The sequence below is a fragment of the Anguilla anguilla genome, chromosome 2, assembly GCF_013347855.1.
Source record: "Anguilla anguilla isolate fAngAng1 chromosome 2, fAngAng1.pri, whole genome shotgun sequence".
Lineage (NCBI taxonomy): Eukaryota > Metazoa > Chordata > Actinopteri > Anguilliformes > Anguillidae > Anguilla > Anguilla anguilla.
In genome coordinates, this window is record NC_049202.1 from 60,241,519 (window position 1) to 60,267,377 (window position 25,859).

The 25,859-nt window shown below is 47.6% G+C and overlaps 1 protein-coding gene across 3 annotated transcripts; it reads right to left on the minus strand.

The window, feature by feature from the left end:
* Window positions 1-200: 200 nt before the first annotated feature.
* Window positions 201-25,678, minus strand: mycbpap (mycbp associated protein). Of its 3 annotated transcripts, none has more exons than XM_035398975.1 (19): window positions 25,436-25,678; window positions 21,427-21,539; window positions 20,808-20,970; window positions 20,317-20,423; window positions 20,037-20,220; window positions 19,523-19,638; window positions 19,057-19,207; window positions 17,763-17,875; window positions 13,257-13,375; window positions 12,938-13,046; window positions 11,756-11,948; window positions 11,271-11,458; window positions 10,727-10,873; window positions 9,296-9,424; window positions 7,079-7,209; window positions 6,527-6,642; window positions 5,897-6,024; window positions 2,742-2,894; window positions 201-1,365 (listed from the first exon to the last, which is right to left on the minus strand). In XM_035398975.1, exons 1-19 carry the CDS (start codon window positions 25,587-25,589, stop codon window positions 1,270-1,272), a joined length of 2,610 nt encoding a protein of 869 aa, XP_035254866.1. In that variant the 5' UTR covers window positions 25,590-25,678; the 3' UTR covers window positions 201-1,269. The 3 variants fall into 3 exon arrangements, with proteins under 3 accessions (XP_035254866.1, XP_035254873.1, XP_035254881.1); XM_035398982.1 differs by having other exon boundaries at window positions 5,897-6,021; window positions 25,436-25,677; XM_035398990.1 differs by lacking the exon at window positions 25,436-25,678 and adding an exon at window positions 24,956-25,277.
* Window positions 25,679-25,859: the final 181 nt, after the last annotated feature.

Sequence of the window (25,859 nt, forward strand, 5' to 3'; positions counted from 1 at the left end):
AGATATCTGTCTGTACTGCAGAGTGTGGTATGAGATATCTGTCTGTACTGCAGAGTGTGGTATGAGATATCTGTCTGTACTGCAGAGTGTGGTGGGAGATATCTGAGCGCTTTACCCGCCTGTGGTGCAGTGAGTGTATATTCATTGAGCAGCAGCTGTCCTTTCCTCAGGCTCTACGTAGTATAAAGACAAACTGGTAATTAAAGGAAGAGTGAGAGACAGAATTTTAATGAAGAGGCCCCAGGGCCTCAGCACTACAGACATGAAACAGCAGCAGAAGCCACCGGAACATTCCGTGTCTGTGACCGCACCACAGCCGCCCGCATCAGATGTGGCCGGGGGACCACGAACTACCACCTGACGCCCTGGAGGCCCTCAGCCATGATTGGCTGTGGCGGCCCCCGCGCTCAGTACCTGCAACCAGCGGAGATGGAACATTGTGGGGAACATTCTGGAACGCGTGTTCCCTCACCTTCATCACCTCTGGCTTTGTGCTAAACAGGCCGGAAAAGAGCCCAGAAACATAGAAGCCCCCCACCCCAGAACGGACGAGCTCCACGGTCAATATAACAAGACAATTTATTACACCGTTTTCTTCTTGGAGTGCGCTGATGTCATCGTTCTCGTTTGTAAATGGGACCCGTGTGGGTTCCTGGCCGAGCAGGCAGCATTATGCGGATCATTGTGCTGAGCGTTAAAAAGCCACACGTCGCATTTTTATCTGAAGACAAAATGGTGCTGAAACGAAGAATCCGGAAGAAGCAGGAAGAAGGCTGGTCTCTGTCACAGCGGAGAGGCGAAGGAGAACCCTCAGAGCCGCGCGAGCGCTGCGTAACCGAAGGTGTATTTGCTCAGTGCGTTTCTCTTACTCCACACCCCACGTTTCGCAATTACCTCGGCGGTTAACGAGTCCCAGGGAACAGTTTTCTGGTGAAAAGTTGGTGAAACGGCATCTAGGCGCTCAGGTAAAAAAAAACGGCTACGTTCGATTGAAAAGTGAGAGTTAGCCAGGCTATATCTGGGTAAAACCTGAGCTATGGTGGGGATAACCTAGTCCGTTTGTGCCCATCTCCCAGCCTAATCCATCTCACGACCGAGATCTCCACCCATCTAGACATCTAGTCTCCGGCTTTTTCTCACTGGGGTATGAGGAGAGGCTTATTAAACACATTTACATTCATGATAATGGATTTTCCATAGAAGCAGGGTGAAGGTGTGGTCAAACAGAGAGGAGGTGTGGCTTCAAGGAGGGGGATGTTGTCTCTGGATTCAGATGAATGCACTCGATTGGTCCAGCTGCTCACTCTGAACCTCCTCCAGCAGGTCACACAGAGAGTCCACCATGGACTCCATCAGCACACACACCTGGAGACAGGGGTAAAAGGGGCAATAAATAATGAAGACAGAGACAGGAGGAGCAAGTAGTACTGGAGACTGAGACAGGATGGGTAGTCAGTATCAGAGTCAAGGGAAGAAGTGGTAACTAATCAAGAGAACAGAAGTGAGGAGCAAATCATATAGAGGACAGCAGTAGGAGGGGCAATTACTGAAGAAAACAGGGGCAAGAGTGGTAGTTAAAGCACAGGAAGAGAGGAAGGGGCCAGGAGCGTCTGTTTTCTCATACGTGCGTGCCCCCACACGTGTTCACACAGGTGCGTGCTCCCACACACACTCAGCCTGACTAAGAGCCCGTGGGCTGTTTTCCGCTCGCTGAACTTCCCCGCACACTGTGGTCAGCCTGGAGTAATTGGTCATGAACGGTGTGCTCGTCTCAGATCGCGGCGTACGCTCACATTTAATGAGCTCTGACTGGCTGCTAAGCACCTGTCAGTCACCCAGCTGCCACTGCTGCTACGCAGAGTAATGCAGTGCAGTGTACTGTGACGCAGTGTTCTGTAATGCAGTGCAGTGTTCTGTAATGCTGTGTTCTGTTATGCAGTGCAGTGTTCTGTAACACAGTGTTTTGTAATGCAGTGCAGTGTTCTGTAATGTGATGCAGAGTTCTGTAAAGCAGAGTTCTGTAATGCAGTGCTGTGTTCTGTAACGCAGTGCTGTGCAGTGCCGTGTTCTGTAATGCAGTGCAGTGTTCTGTAATGTGATGCAGAGTTCTGTAAAGCAGAGTTCTGTAATGCTGTGTTCTGTTATGCAGTGCAGTGTTCTGTAACGCAGTGCTGTGCAGTGCCGTGTTCTGTAATGCAGTGCAGTGTACTGTAACGCAGTGTTTTGTAATGCAGTGTTCTGTAACGCAGTGCTGTGCAGTGCCGTGTTCTGTAATGCAGTGCAGCATTCTGTAACGCAGTGTTTTGTAATGCAGTGCAGTGTTCTGTAATGTGATGCAGAGTTCTGTAAAGCAGAGTTCTGTAATGCTGTGTTCTGTTATGCAGTGCAGTGTTCTGTATCACAGTGTTTTGTAATGCAGTGCAGTGTTCTGTAATGTGATGCAGTTTTGTAATGCAGTGCTGTGTTCTGTAACACAGTGTTTTGTAATGCAGTGTTCTGTAATGCAGTGCTATGTTCTGTAATGCAGTGTTTTGTCATGCAGTGCTGTGCAGTGCCGTGTTCTGTAATGCAGTGCTGTGTTCTGTAACGCAGTGTTTTGTCATGCAGTGCTGTGCAGTGCTGTGTTCTGTAATGCAGTGCAGTGTTTTGTCATGCAGTGCTGTGCAGTGCCGTGTTCTGTAATGCAGTGCTGTGTTCTGTAACACAGTGTTTTGTAATGCAGTGCTGTGCAGTGCACTCACTCGCTTGTGCAGGTGTTGGCGGTATCTCTCCTGCAGCTCAGGGCTGAGGTTGTCCGGGCTGGCGGGGGCAGAGGGCGGAGCCCGACTGAGAGGCTTCCCTGTCCGTCCAGTGCGCCTCTCCTCTCGAAACTTCCTCTTACTGGACGTGCCCTCCTGGGGGAGAACACACACACACACACACACATGCACACACGCACGCACGCACACACACACACACACAAACCATACACATACAATTACTCCAGTCTAACCGCGGTGTGCGGCGTGGCTTAGCGAGCTGAAAACAGCCCACGGGGATCTTGTGTGTGCTGATGGAGTGTGTGCATGTGTGCTCACTCGGTGTGTGTGTATGTGCGTGTGCGTGTGTATGTGTGTGTGTGTGTGTGCGTAGGTGTGTGTAGGTGTACATCCCTCTAACATGCTGCTACAGCCCAGATGGACTTTGGACGGGGGTTGTGCTGTGCATGTGTCAGAATTCACGCAGAGAAGAAGCCGCTCGGAGAGCAGGTGGACGTTTCTGCACACAGCCCCCGTTTCCATGGCTCCCAGCTCAAATAACCAGCGCTCAACAACAGGCTCAGAGGCTACCGCCACCGGCCCGAATCACCTGAAGCCCTGATCTCCCAGCTGCGCAACCAGAACAGCTGCTCTGTTTCTGACCGTCTCCTCTGGGAACTCACCTGCTCTGTTTCTGACCGTCTCCTCTGACTGCTCACCTGCTCTGTTCCTGACCGTCTCCTCTGACTGCTCACCTGCTCTGTTTCTGACCGTCTCCTCTGACTGCTCACCTGCTCTGTTTCTGACCGTCTCCTCTGGGAGCTCACCTGCTCTGTTTCTGACCGTCTCCTCTGACTGCTCACCTGCTCTGTTCCTGACCGTCTCCTCTGACTGCTCATCTGCTCTGTTTCTGACCGTCTCCTCTGACTGCTCACCTGCTCTGTTTCTGACCGTCTCCTCTGACTGCTCATCTGCTCTGTTTCTGACCGTCTCCTCTGACTGCTCACCTGCTCTGTATCTGACCGTCTCCTCTGGGAGCTCACCTGCTCTGTTTCTGACCATCTCCTCTGACCGCTCACCTGCTCTGTTTTTGACCGTCTCCTCTGACTGCTCGCCTGTGCTGTTATACAGATTGGGCTGCAGGAGAAACATTGGCACACAGGCAGCAGGTGACGTCACTGTACAGTGGGCACATGGGCTGAGAGAAAGCCAGTGATCATAGAGAGTGATGTCATAACCGAGTTCTGTAACTGGGTCATTACAGAGGGCCTGGAAACTGGTTTCTAAAGTCTCTCTCTCTCTATCTCTCTCTCTCTCTCTCACTTTCTCTCCCTCTCTCTTTCTCTCTCTCTCTGTAACTCTCACAGACACACACACACACACACATACACACACAAACAAAAACACACACACGTAGAAAAATACACACATGCGCTCACACATACCCACATGCCTACACTCACGCACAGAGACACACGTACACACACACTCTCTGCTGTGATCAGATCCACTCCAGAGAGATGGAATGGAGGTGTTTGTGTTCATAACAATGACTCAGAGATTGTCCCACTTTGTGTGTGTGTGTGTGTGGTGTGAGGTCTGTTGTAGTTTAGTTTTCTTTTAACCAATCAGATTGTTCTCCATCTGTTTTTTTAAATTCTGCCAGGCTGGGTGAAACATATTGTGTTACAAAATACAAAAATAGTAAATACCGTCCTAATAAACACATCTATAAGTTAAAATCAAGATGGTGCATGTGGCACATAGGTATAAACCAAATCAAATAAAAGCAAGCAGCCCATATTACACACAAAACGAATTAATGTCTACACATCCTTCAGATAAATTTAGCTGAAACACTGCCTATCCCTGGTCCCAGTGTGCCAGGTAAAATCTGCCTTTTGTGTGCATTAGACTCCAGTTTAAATATGTCCTTGCCTCTCCATTTTGATGTGTGTGCTTTTTTATTTAACTTGCTTTCCTGATCGCAGCAGGGCTTTTTGCTCATTTTAATCTCAAATACATCATTCAATAGCAGCAGCAATGCTCTGTTCAGCCTGAAAGGCTAACTGTAATGCTCTGTTCAGCTTGCAAGGCTAACTGTAATGCACTGTTTAGCCTGAAAGGCTAACTGTAATGCTCTGTTTAGCCTGTAAGGCTAACTGTAATGCTCTGTTTGGCTTGCAAGGCTAACTGTAATGCTCTGTTTAGCCTGTAAGGCTAACTGTAATGCTCTGTACAGACTGTAAGGCTAACTGTAATGCTCTGTTTAGCTTGCAAGGCTAACTGTAATGCTCTGTTTAGCCTGTAAGGCTAACTGTAATGCTCTGTTTAGCCTGCAAGGCTAACTGTAATGCTCTGTTTAGCCTGTAAGGCTAACTGTAATGCTGGTCCTAGCTTCAGTTCTTTCATGTTGTCCAATATCTGCTCTCAGGTTAGAACGCTCAGTTGGCTTCGTGAGCAACAACCTTTCTGATTAGTTTATCGAGCAAGTCTGCCTATGCAACCTCTTACCTGGTCTCAAAGAAGGTCAGCTATCCTGATAATAACCTAGAGTTGGCAACATTGACTCAAAATGGGAATAATAAATTATTCTTTTACACTACCATCAAAAAAGTGAAGGAATATAGAAATGTGAAACAGAAAGAGATTGTAACTCTGCCCTGGTGGAAATTCCAGCTGCGAGCCAAAGATAGAATATTTCAGTTTCTGCTCCAGCTGGATCCCATCTGGAATTTGGCGATGGTCTGCTGTCTGTACCAAGCTGGCCCACCGGCTGGACATGGTCTTAGCCAGCATGGTTGCCATCTCAACCATCTTGTTTCCAACTCCACTATCTCCAAACCAGCTTCAAGCCAGCTGGACCAGCTTACAGCCAGGCTGGACCCAAGCTGGAATATCCACCTGGGAGTTAATTCAGACAGCTGGCTGTGTTGATGAACCTTTTCTTTGTCACTAGCGTTATGTAGTAACGAAGACCAGTACAAAACCAACAACTACAAAGTCTGAAATGAGGCCAAAAAAGGGCTTTGACCACTTGAGGAAATGCATGTCCCAGCAGAAATAAATCTTGAAACCCTGTTTTTCTCCAGCATGGTTACCGTGAAGTGTTTGCTGCCCCCTTGTGGTTTTCCACGGTCATGGTAGGGGATGCTCACCTCCATCAGTTTGTCTTTGCTTGTCTGTTTAACTGGCCCTTTTTTCTCTTCCTCTTTGCCGTTCCCCCCTTTCTTCTCATCCTTAGAGACTGGTCCTCCTTTCTTTTCCTCCTTCTTTGCTTTCCCTGCTTTCACCAGAAGATTTTTTTCAGGGTTTCATTTTACGAAAAAAAAAAGCCCAGACAACACCCACAGCAAAAAAGATGAAGATGGACTGTTTGTGTGTGTGCGTGCGCACGCGCATACATACGTCTGAGTATGTATGAGTTTGTGTCTGTCTGTATGTATGTGAGCCTGTGTATTAGATATATGTGTGTGTGTGTGTGTGTGTGTGTGCTTGCACGCGTGCCTGTGCGCATGCATATGTTTGGGTAAGTATGATTTTGTGCCTGTATGTATGCGTGTGTGCCTGTGTACTGGATATATGTGTGTGTGTATTGGTACATATAAGTGTACATATTAGCGTATGCATGGCCACGTGCATATCAGTGTATGCGTTTATGTGTGTGTATGGGTACATGTATGTAAGTGTATGTGTTAGTGTGTGTGTATGAGTACATTTATGTAAGTTTATGTGTTTGTGAGTATATGATTACATGTATGTAAGTGTATGCGTTTGTGTGGACTTACACGTCTCCTCCAGCTGGGTCTGTCCCTGGGTCTCATTCTCTGACAGGCTCATTACCTGCTTCAGCCACACTGCCTCACTGACCAGCCCATCCAACAGCTCCCTCCACAACTGCAGCCTGAACCACAGAGACAGTGTAGAGCAACAGCACTATCATACAGCAACAACACACAGAAACAGCGCTGTCATACAGCAACAACACACAGAAACAGCGCTGTCATACAGCAACAACACACAGAAACAGCGCTGTCATAAAGCAACAACACAGAGAACACAGCTGTGATTGTACATTACTGCTGTAGATCACCCTACTGAACAGCCAAGTTACTGCTGAGCTAAACACCAACCATGAGGTCAGAAATGGGTCAGAGCACAGGGGCGACGGGGGAGAGCAAAATGGTGTTTTCCTCTTTCTTTTATTCTGCATCCCACCTCCCTTTCTTCTCCTCTCACTCTGTCTCTGGTTTTGTTTCTCTCTCTCTCTCTCTCTCTCTTTATCTCTCTCTCTCTCCATTTCTGACTCTGTCTTTCTCGCTCTCTCCGCTCTCTTTTACCCGATGCAGTGCAGCAGCAGTGGTGGTGGGGGTTGCTGGGGCTGGTGGAGCTCCAGCACCAGGCTGTTTAGGCGGGAGAGAGCCTGATCCCTCTGTCCCTCTCCATCCCCCTCTGGCAGGGCCAACACGGCCTGGAACAGACAGGACACACACACACACACACACACACACACACACACACACACATAAACACACGCACACACACACACACATTATGATAAAGCAACAAAAACAGCAATAACAACCTGATTAGCTAAAAACACTTATGCTGTATATAATGTTTCTCCTGTCATGTTGGAGTCCCTGTGAGTGACTTTCGGGGTCCTGTGAGGGATCTACAGGCGGGGCTGAAGGGCTTAGAGTGCCTGTCTGACACACAGCACAGCTACAGACTTGTAATTCACACCGAGACCTTTCACCTTCTGCCACCATGTTTCATAACCACATAAGCACCAGGGGGTTGGGTGACACGTACACACACAGACACAGACACGCGCACACACACACACATACACACACACACATACACACACACACACGCACACACACACATACATACGCATACACACTCACGCGCGCGCATACACACACATGCACACATACACATGCACACGCATACACCCACACATACACCCATGCACACACACACACACACACACACACACACACATACAGCCACGCATGCACACATACACACACATGCACGCATACAGCCACGCATGCACACATACACACACACACACACATACAGCCACGCATACACACACACACACACACACACATACAGCCACGCATGCACACATACACACACAAACACACGCACACATAAAACCAGACAAACACACATCGTGACAAAGCGACTGAAAAACAGCTATAACAAGCTGATTCCCTACTGATCTATATCATGTCTCTCCTGTCATGTTGGAGTCTGTGTGAGTGACTTATGGGGAACTGTGAGGGACCCAAAGGCTGGGGCTGCAGGGCTTAGAGTGGGAACACCAGTGGAACACTGCCTGTCTGACACACAGCACAGCTACAGACTTGTAATTCACACCAAGACCTTTCACCTTCTGCCACCATGTTTCATAACCACATTAGCACCAGGGGGCAGGAAGACAGGCGGAGGAGACGCAGACAGAGTGCTTCATTTGAGAGGGCGGTCGACGGGAACAAGAGAACTGTATCAACATGAAATGTCATATTTCTTCCCTGCTGCCAAACAAACGCACACAATATCCATTTCGCCGTTGACCCACGACAGAAAGATTACCGTCAATGAGGTCACTTGCACAATGGCAATGGTTATGACAGTGACACAGTACAGCACAGTAACATTTCAAGGAAGCACAGTAATACGTAATATTCTAGCTCATAACCAGCTAAAAACAAGGGATTTTAAAGTGCAAATAAGCCTGGTTAACTGTTCGGTAAAGGACTAAAGCCTAAAATCAAATGGTCCTGGTCGCGGCACTGCTGGAACTGCTCTCGTTTTCACGCCACTCCCTCGGTGACTCACGCTGGACACTGTCACTCACAGAGCCACTTCCGTGCAAGTAGGTGCATTTTTGGCCCTAAAACCTTACAGCAGGGACCAACAGAATTCAACCTCAATGAGGCAGTACACAGATTTAGAGTGGTTCACAGTGACAAGGGTCATTGACTAGTGTGAAAGCATAAACATGCAGTGTGATTCAACTGTACGAGACTATATGATGGTATATTAAGATTTACCTGTGTGAGTCTGTGTGATTTCCCTGTGTGAGACTGTGATTTACCACTGCGTGATTTACCTGTGTGAGTCTGTGTGATTTACCTGTCTAAGTCTGTGTGATTTACCTATGTGAGACTGTGTGATTTACCTGTGTGATTTACCTGTCTAAGTCTGTGTCATGTACTTGTGTGAGTCTGTGTGATTTACTTGTGCGAGACTGTGTGATTTACCTGTCTGAGACTGTGTGATCTACCTGTGTAAGACTGTGTGATTTACCTGTCGAAGACTGTGTGATATACCTGTGTAAGACTGTGGGATTTACCTGTCTGAGACTGTGTGATGTACCTGTGTAAGACTGTGGGATTTACCTGTCTGAGACTGTGTGATGTACCTGTGTGAGACTGTGGGATTTACCTGTGTGCATCCGTGTGATTTACCTGTCTGAGACTGTGTGATGTACCTGTGTGAGACTGTGGGATTTACCTGTGTGCATCCGTGTGATTTACCTGTCTGAGACTGGGCACACAGAGGTCCCAGCTCGAGGGCACTGTGGGCGTTTCCCTGGTCTCCCCTGAATCTCTCACCTGCTCCCAGAGTCTCCTCAGCTCCTCCACCACCCCCAGCCGGTAATACAGCTGTGGGACATCCAAAGAGGGGTTAGAGACACGCACATACCAATCACACACACACACACATACACACACACACCGCATACAATCCATGCACACACACACACCATTCACTCTGTGAGTGGGATTTTGTGAGTGTACATGGCAGTGTGTGTGTGGGTCCGTTTACATGTGTGTGTGTGTGTGCGTGTCTGTGTCTGTGTGCGTGTGTGGGTGTATTTGTGTGTATGTGTGGGGTCTCACTCTACTCCCCTGCCCTTTGTTTCCCTCTGTCTATTGTGGGACACGCTAACAGATTACAAACCCATTTCCTCCACACCCATTAATATATTCTGCAGATTTAATTATTTTTTAACCTGAATGAGTGACTAATGGGAGCAGCAGTGACAGTCCCAGAGGGACCTAGAAACACGAAGCGGATCCAATTAACCGGCTAATGGACCCAATTAGATCAGTCTCCTGTGTGTCGCCACAGTAATGAGAAGCCGTGGCACCCATGGAGGGGGTAGGGCTATCGTATCTGAATGACGTGTGACACAGGCACTGATCCGCCCATTTGATTGGCTGGTTGGAGGAAACTTATCTGTCTGAGAGTCTCCCTTCCCAACCCCAGTATCGATTCAGGGGCCGCTGATTAGCTAAAGCGGGTGAGACGGCACAATCTGAGGACAGCTCTAAATTTAGGGCTAGCTGCCCTCCCTGTCACCATGGTTCCTGTCAGGACTGGCTGGCACTATCAGATCAGGTCCTGAGGGGATCTGTGGGCAGACGAGCACACGCAAACCCTTGTGTGTCAGTGAGGCCGGGCTTTGTCACGGAAAGGCCGAGGTGTACTATCGAAAGTCCCTGACGAGAGGGGTGGCTGCACCTGTGGTGGGAGATGCATTGTGGGATAAGCTGGGGATGAGGTGCATTGTGGGATGTACCTGTGGGTGAGTTGCATTGTGGAATGTACCTGAGTGGTAAGGTGCATTGTGGGATGTGGGTGAGGTGCACTGTGGGATGTACTGTGGACGAAGTGCATTGTAGGATGTATTGTGGGTGAGGTGCATTGTGGGATGTACCAGAGTGGTGAGGTACACTGTGAGATCTGGGTGAGGTGCGCTGTGGGATTAACTGCAGGTGAAGTGAATTGTGGGATGTACTGTGGGTAAAGAGCATTGTAGGATGTACATGGGTGAGGTGCATTGTGGGGTCTAAGTGAGGAGCACTGTGGGATTAACTGCAGGTGAGCAGCATTGTAGAATGTACTGTGGGTGAAGTGCACTGTGGGTTTAACTACAGGTGAGGTGGGATTGTGGGATGTACCTGGGGGTTGATCATGTGGAAGCGGTCCTCCTCAGTGAGGTAGAGTTCAGCGGGTGAGCAGGGTCTGTCTGGAGTGCGCACTCCCTGCAGGAGCTCCCAAATCAGCAGTGCACACACTGACTCAGCTTCTTTCTGCTGAAGCTGTTTCTGCAATACACACACACTGACTCAGCCTCCCTCTGCTGAAGCTGTTTCTACAACACACACACCGACTCAGCCTCCCTCTGCTGAAGCCGTTTCTACAACACACACACACACACACACACACACACCGACTCAGCCTCCTTCTGCTGAAGCTGTTTCTACAATACACACGCACACGCACACACACACACCGACTCAGCCTCCTTCTGCTGAAGCTGTTTCTACAATACACACACACACACACACACACCGACTCAGCCTCCTTCTGCTGAAGCTGTTTCTACAATACACACACACACACACACACACACCAACTCAGCCTCCTTCTGCTGAAGCTGTTTCTACAATACACACACACACACACACACACACACACACATACACACATACACACACACACCTGCAGTGCCTCCCTCTGCTGAGCAGTCTTATCCTGGTAGAGAGCCACCCCACGCAGGGTCACCTGTAGAGCGGCCCCCCCCAGCAGGACAGGGTGTGTGTTGAGGCACCACACCTCACTCACGATTCCCGCCGTCGCCGACTTAAAGATGAACACCACCCGCTGAGTTTCCCCCGGCAAGATCACCGCTGGGGTGGGGGTGTGGGAGTGTGGGGGTGTGGGGGTGTGGGGGTGGGGGGGGGGGGGATGAGAGAGAGGGGAGAGAGAGGGGCAAACGTGCTAAAGGTCATTACTTCCTTCAGCTCTTTCAGTCTAGAATGTTTAGCCCATAGAACAGTAGAGTACTGTAGGTAAAGCACTTTCTCAATTTCCTCTTGCAATAAGCTATCTTTGGTGTGCAGTAGAAGTGCTGTGTGTCTGAGCGTATGTGTGTGCATGTGTTGTGTACCTGTACTGGTGTTGAAGTAGAAATGCTGTGTGCGTACCTGTACTGGTGTTGAAGTAGAAGTGCTGAGTGTGTACATGGGGCTGGGTCTCCAGGAAGCTGTGCTCCTGGGGCAGGCGTTGCCAGGTGTAGTACAGCGCAGTGCTCCCCTCGTTCTGCAGCTCCAGGTACGAGGAGGCCTGCTCCCCCTCCAACGCCTCGAAGGTCAGGCGAACTGCAATGCCCACTTCCCCCTGCAGGGGGACAGAGTGCCAGAGAGACACTAGAGAACCTTCCTTTCAGTTATCAACAGAACACTCCCTCCCTCCCTGTCACTACACTGATCTGAAGTGACTGCTGATTGGCTAGGTGAGGTTCTGAATGACTGCTGATAGGCTGGGTGAGGTTCTGAAGAGACTGCTGATTGGCTAGATGAGGCTTCTTGCTTTCACCTGTCAGTGTTCCCTAGGTCAGGTTAAGGATGGACATAACTTTCTGGGAACAGCCTCAGACTGAATCAATATTCTTAGTTTTTCTTGTCTTGTTAATTACTGTATTTATTTCTTTTTATGATAAAGCACTTTGGGCTGCCGTTCATTTTATGAAAATGTGCTATAAAAATAAACATAATAATAATAATAATTATTATTATTATTACAGTGAAATCCCAAATACTGTGACTCATGTGACGCAGTACATGGTGATCTCTGGGTTTAAATCATCTCTTTAATTCGGTAGCTGGTGGGATGATGCCCAGCACCAGTATCCCTGGGGGGATCGTTGGTACATTTATATTTAGGAATTTAGCAGACACTCTTATCAAGAGTGACCTACACAGCTTACAGTTCTTCTTTATCACATTCAGTCCACTCGCAGAGCTGGATCTCAGATATTTCATTGAAGCAATTCAAGGTAAGCACCAGGGTTTGAGGACAATTCCATTTCAACGCAGTACAGGAAATTAATTAAAATTTCACTTCACAGGACATTGTGGGCGTACTTCATTTCACGACTGGCTGAGCTGCAAATGAACCCATTCCCTGATAGGTACTTTGCTCAAGGCTACAAATTTTGCGCCCTGCCTGGGATTTTTACCAGCACCCACATACAGTTCCCTAATGATTATACCACACTGCCACCCCCTACACAAACAGCTCTAGCTCCACAGGGGGCGCAGTGGTGAGTCTGAGACTGGCTGGGCCAATTAGCTTTCACCGTGACGGCCTCCCTCGAGCGCTGTCACCTTGTGCGAGGACGGACTCCCAATCCACCGGGCCGGCTGGCCACAGAAGCGTAGCGCCGGAACCGATACTGCCTCCGCGATCGCATCATCGCCGTGCACCAGTGGGTCTCTGCAAAGGAAAGAGACAGAAACAAGCTCCACCCCCGTGCGGTGGTGAAGGAGATGGGAGTGGTTCCCACTGTGGGCTTTTTCATACTGGAAAGAGGGTGGGTGTATTTTGGACGGCTGCACAAACAAATGGTATCTGGATCTGGGAGGTGCGGTTTGCCTGTGTGCCTGATGTTATTGTGTTTGTGGAAAAAAAGTGAAGGCGTCTCACTGGTTCTCCTTGTGCTCAGCCTCGCTGTCATTCTCCTCTTCCTCCAGCAGGGGGCAGCACTCAGCGGTGACAGAGGTGAAGGGCCGCCCAGTCCCTATCACTGCAAGGCCATCGATCTCCTGCACACACCATTGAGGTCAGAGAGGAACAAAGAGGGCACTGCAATGCACTTATAACACCATGAAGCACTGCAATGCACTTATAACACTATGAAGAACTGCAGTGCATCTGTAACACCACACAGCGCTGTAGTGAACTTATCAACACTGAAAATACAGCTTAAACACCATGGACCACTGCAGTGCACCTATAAACATGAATGGTACAGATCCTTAGACACCATGAAGCAGTGCAGCGCATCTAGACCAGCATGCAGCAATGTCTTTAAAAACACTGAATGTACAGCTCCTATACAGCACTACAGCACATCCACAACAGCAGTGGTAACCAACTCTTCTTCCTGGAGATCTACCGTCCTGTAGGTTTTCACTCCAGCCCTAACAAAGCACACCTCATTCAACAGCTAGGGATCTTGTTGAGATGCTAATTAGCAGAGTCAGGTGTGTCAAGTTAGGGCTGGAGTGAAAACCTATAGGATGATAGATTTCCAGGAACAGGGTTTTGTTGCCGCTGTATGACCACATGAAGCCTTGCAGTGCCTTTCTAAACCGCAGCCAGGCGGACTCTGTTCAGGGCTCTCTGGGTGATCCGTCCCTCCCGCTCTGGAGCCTGAGGCATGATTAATGGAGCTCCGCACTGATGAACACTCGCCAGCGGCGAACCTGACATCTACTCCGCACAGACACACGTGGCACAGCCGTGAGTCAGCGCTCTCCTGGTAGAGTGTGGCGTACCTGTTAAGGCTCCACTGTTGTGCGTCAGAGGTTGCAGGTTCAAATCCACAACAGAGCAATGTTCCTTGCCCAACTGCTTCAGTACATAATTCAGATATATAACTGCATAAGGAAAGTACACAGTTCAACTAGCTCTGGAACAAGGGAATCGACTAAATGGCTTATTGTCCCAAATGTATGTTTTCCAGCTTCCTGGTAATTGAGGTGGGGAGGAGACACCTGACTCCTGGGCCGGTGTGGCAGCAGTGCTGTCTCACAGCTCGAACCTGAACCAGTGGGACGAGCACTTTCCTCCAGTACCCCTCCTTGCTGAAGGAAGGAATCCAGGCACAACCATCTGATTTAGGCCACAGGGCAGTGACCCCCTCCCAACCGGGAAATACACCTGTCTGGTTACTCGCCCCGCCCTCACCAGGTGTCCAGGTGCGAGGACTACTGGAACAAACAGTCCCCTCTGTCTCTATCTATGTCCTCCTCTTCCCCTCCTCCCACAGCACCACCCCCCCCTCCCACTCATCCCCCATCACTGACGCCCACCGCCCCCATATCTGCAACGAGGACAGGCTGGTGTGCGGACCATGCCAAGTCCAGAAAAGAACACTTCCCGACCCAATGTCTGATCTGCTTTGGTTCTTGGAACAGAACAAAAAATTTAAAATAAAAACATTTTTAAAAAAGAAAAACAGGAACAAGTTCATTAGAGAGCCCGTGTGCTAGGCTGTGTCAGGGGGCTGACAGCGGGGCTAACTGTTCCATAAGGCCGTTAGCTCCTTTAGCTGCTAATTAGTAGCGGTAATTGGAGCGAGGGATGCACGGAGGCCTCTGCCCCGCCGCGATTGGCATGGCCGTTGTGGCTCTGTGCCGGCGCCACGGCGATGGATGATGCCTCCGTTAGAACACTCCGATCACGGCGGCGTGTCTGATCATGCCCATAGTGCCATTACCCCCTGCCCAAGTGTCCCTCTCACATTAGCATATTTTACATTTATGGAAGCCACAGCATATTTATGGCAGTATAGTGCTGTACTATGTGTGTGTGTGTGTGTGTGTGCGTGCGTGTGAGAGAGTGCGTGTGTGCGTGATATGTATGTGTGTGAGAGAAAGAGTGTGTGTATGTGTGTGAGAGAGAGAGTAGTGTGTGTGTGCGTACGTGCAGTAAGCTCTCTGCACCTCTGAATAGAACATTCACAAATGTCTTGTGCGGAATCGGTGATGTGGAACACGGAGGGCTTTACGCAAGATGACAGGCTCCACTGAGGAAGAGCCGAAATGTCCCTCCATATCCCTGAGACAGCGATGGTTTACATCATGGGCATTTCATCCAACATTTCTATCACACTGTACATTTTATGGAGCTGAATGTGATCGAAGCAATTCAGGTCAGCTATGTCATTCAGGTCAAGTGCCTCAACAGCAGTGATGTACCTGGGAATCTAACCTGCAACCTCTGAGCTACAAGCCCAGGTTTCTTACCATTATTTGGGCCACCGCCCAAAACTAAAACACAGCCATACTGCTCTGCTGTGCTGACTTACTGAGCCTGGTGCTTCAAAGCAGGTAATCGCAGTGCTGCACATCGTGGAAAACAGCCTGAGCAGATGCTATGATGTCACAAAGGCGGGGAACGTACTGTGTCATGGAATTAAACTATGATGTAATTACAGACCTGTATTGTATAGTGAAATGAAAGCAAGACCTTGATTGCACAATGTAATTTTAGCGAGACCTTGTTTGTGTGGTAAAATGAAAGCAAGACCTCCACTGTATGATGTAATTAGAGCCAGACCTCGGTTGTATAATGTAATTACAGCCAGACCTCGATTGTATGATGTAATTAATGCGATATAATGAAAGAAATTGTGTAATAACATAAAAACTCAAAGGGACTGATATCCAGGTAGAGGACAATGTTGTAGGACACGGGTTGCACAATGTCCCCAGAAATAAGAGAGGCGGAGCTACAGTCTGAGAGCTGGGCCTAAATTCTTAAAGGGATATTTCACTTTGGTATAACAAGTAATTTTATGGAGCTTACCCCATATTTGCATAGCGTGACTACAAGGAACATCAGCTGTCCTTGCTGACTGTTAACGGCATTGCCGTTCCTCCTGGTTGTCCGGCTCCCAATTCACTCCCATTCATTTTCCGGACCTTGCCTAAATGAATAGTTTTAAAGCACAAACTAACCATGGAGGATAATAGATCTATAAAAGATACACTGCCTGGCCAAAAAAAAGTTGCACACTCTAATATTTCGCTGGACCGCCTTTAGCCTTGATTATGGCACGCATTCGTCGTGGCATTGTTTCAACAACCTCATGCAACGTCACAACATTTATTTCCGTCCAGAACTGCATTATCTTGTACTGATGACGAGATGAGTCAAACCACTCCGTAAAGTCCTCTCCAGCACATCCCAAAGTCTTTCAATGGGGTTAAGGTCAGGACTCTGTGGTGGCCAATTCATGTGTGAAAATGATTCCTCGTGCTCCCAGATCCACTCTTTCACAATTTGAGCCCGATGAATCTTGGCATTGTCGTCCTGGAATATGTCCGTGCCGTCAGGGAAGAAAGAATCCATTGATGGGATAACCTGGTCATTCAGTACATTCAGGTACTCAGCTGACTTCATTTTATTGCCGCATAACGTTGCTGAGCCTAGACCTGACCAATTGAAGCAACCCCAGATCATAACACTGCCTCCAGAAACTTGTAAAGTATGCACTGTTCAAAAAAATCTGAACAGCGACTTTTTTTTGGCCAGGCAGTGCAGTACTAACTTCAAAAGGTCTCAGATATTCACACTATGCAAGTGCAATGGAGTAGGCTCCAGAAGATTAGTTGTGGTATATGACAGTGAAATATTGCGTGGGATCTGTAAGCTAAATCTGGCAATATTTGTGTTTAGTATTGTGCACCAAAAAAAAATTTTATAATTTAAAAAATGAAAGTAAAGCCAGTCCTGCATGATGTAATAAGTGTAGCCTGTACTGTGTGACATAATAAGTGTAGCCTGTACTATGTGACATAATAAGTGAGCCCTGTACTGTATGTAATACTGTAAAGTGATGTAATACTGTAAGTGAGGACTACACTGCATGATGTAATAAGTGTAGCCTGTATTGTGTGATGTAATAAGTATAGCCTGTACTGTATGTAATAAGTGTAGCCTGTACTGTGTTATGTAATAAGTGTAGCCTGTATTGTGTGATGTAATAAGTATAGCCTGTACTGTATGTAATAAGTGTAGCCTGTATTGTGTGATGTAATAAGTATAGCCTGTACTGTATGTAATAAGTGTAGCCTGTACTGTGTGATGTAATAAGTGTAGCCTGTACTGTGTGACATAATAAGTGAGCCCTGTACTGTATGTAATAAGTGTAGCCTGTACTGTGTTATGTAATAAGTGTAGCCTGTACTGTATGTAATAAGTGTAGCCTGTACTGTGTTATGTAATAAGTGTAGCCTGTACTGTATGTAATACGTGTAGCCTGTACTGTGTGATGTAATAAGTGTAGCCTGTACTGTATGTAATAAGTGTAGCCTGTACTGTGTTATGTAATAAGTGTAGCCTGTACTGTGGGCTGATTGAAGCAGGGGTTCTGGACCGCAGAGGCCCGGTCCAGCCCGGTGCAGACAGGCGGTCACTCACAGGCTGGCTGAAGTCCAGGTCCATCAGAACCTCTCTGAGCTCCTGCCGGCACTGCTGCAGGTACAGGCTGCGGTCCCAGGTCCGGCCGCTCGAGCGCCCGTCCAGCGCGTTGCCTGAACACGACCGCAGCTGGGGGTTAGACCCAATCCCCCCCTGATCTACCTGCGCCTCTCTAATGCACCTGCACAGTCTGCCTGTCCAGCTCAGGTCCAGTCAGGACACTGAGAGTCACAGGGACCCACTGGTATCACTACACGCTCAGCATACACGCACTGATACACACTGTCAATTCCATCCATTCCTGGCAGACACTTTCACAGTGCAAGTGAACACTTAAACAAAATTCTCGTTGCTATGATACAAAGAATTTTAATCAACAAAAGATAATTCACTACCATCAGAGGTAAGGGATGTTCAGCCTTATATGCATTTTTCTTTAATCGAGAGGTTTCCACACAATGTTAGACGAAGCTCATCTCTGTCACAGCCTCGCCTTCCTCACAGTGACATCACCGTGTTTCCTCCAATCGTTAACAGGGCATTGCACATGACCTTTTGTCACGAAACAGGCTGTGCGGACTGGACCTGTGTTCTGTCTGGACCTGTCACTTCCTTTCATCTCTGGCAAGGAAGAGATGCACATTCTCTCTCTCTCTGTCTTTGTCTCTCGCCCTCACTTTATCTCTCCCTCTATCTCTCTCTCTCTCTCTCTCAGCAGTACCTGTTTCCTGTCATATACCATGACGCTCAGGTAGGTGAGTTCAAACTGACGAAAGGATGAGCAGTAATTTCAAGTAATGAAAATAATATTTCCGCACAGAAAAGTGATGGGAACACAGTGACTTGCCAGATCGTGATGGTCTCCAAAAAGCTTCTGAGGCGAAGGTGGGGGGTGACAGTCATTGCCATTGACAGTCGGAAAGACGAGCCAGGGTGCAGGTATGCTTGTCAAACCCTGCCCTCATTCAATTTACTTTTCTCTCTTTCCCCCTCACCTGATAATGCTACTGTTCTCTGCTTCACTATCACCCTCTTTCAATTCAGTTCAATTCAGTTCAATTCAATTCAATTCAATTCAATTCAAAATGCTTTATTGGCAGGACATATTTCAGTATGTGTTGCTAAAGCATTGTGAAAGACATTACATTGCATATAAACTATAGTGCAATGTCTTTCTCCCTCAGTCACCCTCACCTTCTCCTGTTCTCCGCTTCTCTATCACCCTCTTTCTTACTCTCTACCCCCCAACCCTGTACCTTTCTCTGCTCTCACTCTCCCTCTCTCTCAGCAATACCTGTCTCCTGTAGTATGCATTGCGGTTGGCCGATATGGGTGATGGGCTCAGGGTAGCCTCTCTCAGTCTGGGTCAGGGTGGCTGTGATCCCGCTCAGCTCGTCTCCAATGCGCCGGGGAACGTTCCAGAACTCACTGCCCACACGGTAACCCTGGTCACCAAATCAGACACATTTCAGACACAGGCGTTTGGGCAGACACACGCACACAAACAGGCACTTGCAAAGAGCCAAACTGATATACAGACAGAGACACACAGACAGACAGACAGACAGGAAGACAGACAGACATAAACTCAAGCAGACAGACAGACAGACAAACAGGCAGACAGGCAGACACAGGCAGACAGGCAGGCAGGCAGACAGGCAGACAGACAGACAGACAGGTAGACAGGTAGACAGGCAGGCAGGCAGACAGACAGACAGACAGACACACACTGGAGGTGTTGGGGGGGGGGGGGGTCTCACATGGCCGGGGTGCAGGGCGGGCAGTTGGCGGGATATGAGCTCTCTCTGCTCCTGCGTCTTGCGGAAGCCGCTGGACTGGCTCATCAGCAGGGTGCCGACCGGTTTCTGCAGCAGATCTGAGACACACAGGGCTGGGAGTCACATTTCTTTTCCCAAATATGATATTGTACCATGGGAACATGAAAACAGCACTGCTAGACTCATTAGGAAAGGCTTGTCAGAACAAGTCTGTATTATCATGCAGTTTAAGGGAACCGTCAACAAAGATAAACAAAGACATAATAATGGTACCTTGTAAATTTAACTTATATAGTTGCACATTTACTCCAAAGGTCACCCACATGGCTAGATGCTTCACTTGTGGGAATTAGATTAAACTATAGCACCATCTAGGGCTGGGAGGAAAGAACTACAGCATATAACAATCAGCACAAGTCAGGAATTTCCATGGGCCCTACTAATGGCTTGTTGAGTGAATCTAGTCCACAGTTTAACGACTACGGCCAGCACTCACCGGAGATGAAGTCCAGCTGACGCCTCCTCTCTCTCATGTGACTCCTCCAGTGCTGGAGGGCGTGGCTCTGCAGTTCTGGGGGGTGGGGCTGTCCTCTGGGGCGGGGCTTTGGCTTCTCCTCACAGCTGTGCTCTACCGCTACTGGGCCGTGTAACTTTGGGCAGTCCGGCACACGTTTCACCAGCTGGGGGAAAAAAAAGACACAGTCCCTCGGCTCTTTCTCATTGGCTGGGTGTGATGCCAAGCTAAAACTCCAGTCACTGTAGCCATGGTAACTGACCTGGGTTTCACCCCTGGTCTCCATCTCTCTCTTAAAGTCCTCCAGGCTTCCCAGAATGCTATGTGGCAGGACCATACCCTGGTCATCAAAGCGAGGCCCCCCAGGACCTGTCACATAAGGGCAAAAGTAACACTATGTTCTGGTGGTAAACTAGCATTGTTCACCCCTCAAGGTTCATTCAGCTGGCAAGGTACCATATAGTGTATCAGGAGCGGGCTGATTGCAAATTGAGTCCAGACAAACAAATATAAGGAAATGTCCCTTCAAACATCTAAAAAGTAATTCTGGATAAGAGCACCTGGGGTGAAAGCTAAATGAGCTTTCTTAAATTCCTTCAGACCTGTCTTCAGGCCGCTGACTGTAAGCGGCCTGAAGACACGTCTGAGGTAAGAGGTAAGAGGACTTTTATAGACTTACAAAAGTTATTTACATTTCATCTTATATCTCAGAGATTGACTGATTTACTCTATGGTGCCCCCTGTCTGTCACACCTGTGTACTCCAGCGGCAGTACGGCAGCATCCTGTGGGAGGGGCCGTGCCACAACCACCCTGACTGTCTTCCGCTCCTCCTCCAGGGGGCGGGTCTTCCGTACCAGAACCCGGGTCACTGTCTGGGGCTTCTGGGAGTCCTTAGGAGGCTGGGGTACCCATAACTGCACACAAACATGTACACACACACATACACACACATACACGCACACACACACACACACGCACACATACACACGCACACACGCACACACGCACACACATACGCACACACACAGATACATAAACACACAGTCAAGCAGACACAGTATTGTTAGTATAATAATAGTACTGGTGTATGTTCAAACATTACGTAGGTACATTTCAGCCATTCCATCTACAACTGGGTTGGGTTCAAATTTCAAATATTCATTATTTAAAACAAATTTTCCAGTGATAAGGTGTTCCTTAAATATACTTTTTTTCTAACCCTAGTCTTCACATCTTAGGCTCAAAAGACGGTGTCCCGGGCAGTAAACATACTGGATACAGAATAGCGTTCAGACACGATTCCAAGAACAGGGAAACACATTCACATGGATCCATATGGGGGGGAAACCCCAGGGCATTCTCCTCCTCACCTTCTCCAGGTCCTCCCGACGAATAGCCAGCGCCTGGATGTCCTCCCCTTGAAGGGCGGGGCTCTGGGAGGGCGCCTCTGAGACAAAGGAGAACTCCTTCAGGCGCTTCTTTTCTAAAAATACAGGGCAAAGAGGCAGCCATTACATTACATCACATTGCAGTACATCACATTACATTACATTACATCACATTGCATTGAAGTACATTCAGCGCAACTTACAGGAGTGAACGTGTGATAACGACAAGAAAGCACAGAAGATCCATTTATAGTCAGTAAGAGTAAAGGTAGCCACACAAATACAGAGCTACACCTGTCCTTACACATCTACATGTGTCCTCACACAGCTACACCTGTCCTTACACACCTACACACATCAAAGACCTTTAGCATTTCTTCCAACTGTCTCCAGAATTTATTGCCTTATTTGCTGTACTTTATTATCAAATAAAATCAACGCGTTCCCTCAGGGCTTTCCGCAGTCTGCCTCTCATTGCCCCACCACCTGAAGCGGCTGCCAAAACCAAAGACCCAGCGGTCAGCCTTGGGGGGGTTTAGCCGAGAAAAGCTCTGCTCTGGATTCACGCACCCAGATTGATCAGACAGCTGAACACCGTGGATAGTACAAAATGGAGGGATAGGAATGACATCATCACAGTTTGCACTGAAAGGAGAGAGGAGCTCCACCAATCACAGCACACGTTCATGAGGAAGAAGGAGAACAGAGATAGTTGTAACCGATGGATACTTTCTGATCATATTGCCAGGATCCCTTTAAGCTGCAGACCATGTGATGTTCTGAGCCAGACCATGACATCTCAATCTCAATCTCATCCTGTTATAGTGCTGGGCTTGAAAATACACATTCACTTCCTGGTTAGGCTACAGGAAACTGCAGGTCGGGAAATAATGTGTTCACTTCCTAGGAAGTCTACAGGAAGTTGCAGGCCAGGAAGCGATGTTTTCACTGCCTGGAAAGTCTACAGGAAGTTGCAGGCCAATAAGTGATGTTTTTACTTCCTGGGAGGTCCACAGAAACACATTGCTTCATGGTGAGACTACAGGAAGTTGTGTGCCAAGAAACAATGGGCTCATTGGACAAAGGATGAAATGCGCTTGTGCGTCTTGAAAATAATTCCAGATAAAAGGGGCAAAGAATTTAAAACAGGACTGACCAAACTTGGTTTTCACACGTGGTGTCGAAAATCAAACAGTCAGATCTTGTGGAATAGTTTTTGACCTTCAGTGTGATTAATGTCGAGAGGTAAGGGGGAATTTTCATGATAAGGGCCTTATATATAAACAAAATGCAGGGTTGGAATGTCCTTAAAAATGGCGGACCTCAATCGATTTCTGGGTCAGTCGAAGACCGAGGAGACAAGGATGGATAAAACAAGCGATAGGAAAGACTCCAATGTGTTCACTTCCTGGCGAGTCTACCGGAAGCTCCAGAACTGGAAGCAATGTATTGACTTTCAAGTAGGACTCCAGGAAACTACAGGGCTGGTAACAATATTTCAACTCCCTGGTGGAACTACAGGAAGCTAAAGACAAAATACTATTTCCACACCCTGGTAAAGCCGCACAAACCTAGAGGACTGACAACAACAACAACAACGACATAAATTCTGTGGAGAGCTCGCCCCCAGCCATGAGTTTAATTACATGCTGATTAAATTAAGTAACAGTATCATGACAAAAGGACCTCCGTTCAGATTGAAAAGAGGAAAAAAACACGGTATGGAAATTGCGAGCGCAGCCCCCACAGATGTTATAAAATAGCGGCGCAATAATGAACGCTGTTACATCACTGCAGCCATTACGGGCCCCGGCGCCACCTCTAACCCCGGAGTCTGTGGTTGAGCATAAATCACCAGGATCCACATCCAAACACTGGCACTTATGCAACTGAGAGAGAGAGAGAGAGAGAGAGAGAGAGAGAGAGAGAGAGAGCCCGCAGTTACACACAAACAGAACAATTTTTATATCAATTTTTTTTGTTTGTTTCATAATCTACACGCATAGAGACAGACGGGAACAGGAAAAGTGAAATAGAGACAGAAAGGGAGAATAAGGGTGAAGGAGAAGTAGAGGTTGATAGGGGTAGAGAGGGAGATAGAGAGGGAGAAAGAGGGTGATAGAGAAGCAGAGAACAGTAAAAGGCGAGGGGGAAAGAGAGAAAAGTAAATTGAATGCGGGCAGGGTTTGACAAGCACACCTGCAGCCCGGCTGGTCTTTCCAACCATCAATGCAACCCCCCCACCACCACCACCACCCCCCACCTTCACCTCAAAAGCTTTTTGAGAGTATCACGATCCGGAAAGTCACTGTGTTCCCCTCACTCTGCTGTGCCTCGATATTATATTCATTACTCCCCTGAGTCATTATGGTCTGTCCACCACCAACCGGCAGCTTCTGAACGTTTCGTCAGTTTTAAGCTCAACACAGAGGCTACCTCACAAAATGTTCCCGGGGCTGTTTGGTATTAGGAGAGGGAGGCTTGCTGTGGCTGTATAAACCGTGCTGTGTCAGGACCAATCTCTTTGAACAGGAAGCATAGAACTGCCTGTTCCACATGCGCTAAGGTCCGTCCTCTGATTCTCAATCCCTCCGGCCCACCACAACGTGTTCGGATGTACTAATCCTCATTGCTTGCGTGTACTCAAGGGGATTCATATCTGATGCTTCTTGAATGTTCAAGCAAAGGGTCTGTTCCAACGATGTTTTAAAAACAGCCCGACACCCACCATTACACGTACATGCATGGATCGTGTCATGAACACGAACAACCCAGGCGCGATTATCTAGCCCACCACAAAAGGCTGAGGAAATGAGAAGAGAATCCACAACCATTTCGCCCTTCTCACCCACACCTCCGCGCTGCCATTCGCTGATGCAGGAAACATTTAAACGCGCGCCAGAACATTCTACTCGTGCACAGAATCTGCACTCCAAATCTCGATATGCATCACAGCCAGTATACTACACTATATCACAATCACTTAGCAGATCCAGAGTGACTAACAACACTCAGTGACATTCCTGTTGGTCTCAGGAATACAAAAGTGCAATATCACCAAAAGGGCACCGAAGGCCAATTTAGAATTTCTAAGAAAAAAGTTCTGATTGCTCAGAAAATGGACGCACCGCAAATTAAAAATGTAAACCTCATGTTTCTTGTGTAACATGTTTTCCAAAAGACCATTACCCCTGTTGGGGCCATTTTTGTGTTATTTTGTGCTTTATGTATAATATGACTATAGAAAATACTTAAGATGACAGTAAAGGACTTTTCCCAGAGAAGCTGTTCTCATTCCAGATTGAGAACCTGAAAAGAATAAAAAGAAAGAGGACTCAAGGTCACTGAAGGGCAATAAATTATATTAGGCAAAATACATAAGAATTGGGTTTGGTGAAAAGAGATTGGCCTTTGCCAGCTAAAAGTTTCAGAGCCAATGTCCCAATGCAAAATTGCACATAACTGAAAGACTAAATGACAAGAATGAAAAACGGATCAGAGTCAACATTACCTTTCTCTAGCGTTTGAGCATGACAAAGTACGCAGATGGTACACATCAAAGCAGCGTTCCATAGTGAACCTGTGAACCACAGTGATCCCTATAACATGAAGAACTGTGAATCGCAATCATTTTAAAGAAGAAAAAGCGCTCTCACTCTTGCATTCAGCCTAGGAGTAACTGATGTCATTCGATTGGAAAGACAGCAACATTACAACGTCAGGTTTGACAGATCCGCCACAACTGCCCGGAAGGTTTTGGTTTTATTTTATATGGCATAAAGAGATTGCTTGCATCACCGAATGCTTTCAACCCGCTCGGAGGACATTTGCACCGGGTTGTAAGCGTTCATATCCGTGCCTGGTAAAAAAAAAAAAAAAAAAAAACGGTAGGTAGAGTTTAGCTTAGGGAACTTATGGCATATCCATAAAAAAAAACGATGGCAAAATTGTTGTGATATACTTTCGTATCGCTCGTTAACTTTCCACACACCTTGAGGGGTCCGGCACCTCGCCTCTTTCTTCGCGATTTTGCCGAGCGATTTGTTAGAGCTGTCCATTCTAAAAAAAAAAAAACTAGACGCTTTCGTGATTAAACGTAACGTTATAAACAAGCGCTTACAAATGCACTTTAAGGCCCAGTACATTTACATTTAATTTACTTCAGCCCCCCACTCTGCTAGCGTGTCCTCTCCGCTTGGTCGTGTCCATGACAACGGCATGACTTCCGCATATGTGAGACCTATTAAAGGGAATTTATTTCCCTTCACCGACAGAAAATCAGACATCGGTTAGAGAATAGCTTATCGTCGTTGAATTTGCAGTCTATCCGCTGAAATAAATGTAGCTTAGGCCCTAGGCTATACCCTATATACAAAAAAATATATATTAATAAATAATGAAGCATACGAGGAGTG

What these genes read in the sequence shown, in the direction of transcription:
- mycbpap (XM_035398975.1), bottom strand. Translation starts at nt 25,589, where the DNA reads ATGTACTGGGCCTTAAAGTGCATTTGTAAGCGCTTGTTTATAACGTTA. An exon ending in CTACTTCAACACCAGTACAG is followed by an intron (nt 11,459 to 11,755) that starts GTACGCACACAG and finishes CCCCCACCCCAG; the next exon opens with CGGTGATCTTGCCGGGGGAA. An exon ending in CTGCTGCTGCACTGCATCGG is followed by an intron (nt 6,643 to 7,078) that starts GTAAAAGAGAGC and finishes TCTGTGGTTCAG; the next exon opens with GCTGCAGTTGTGGAGGGAGC.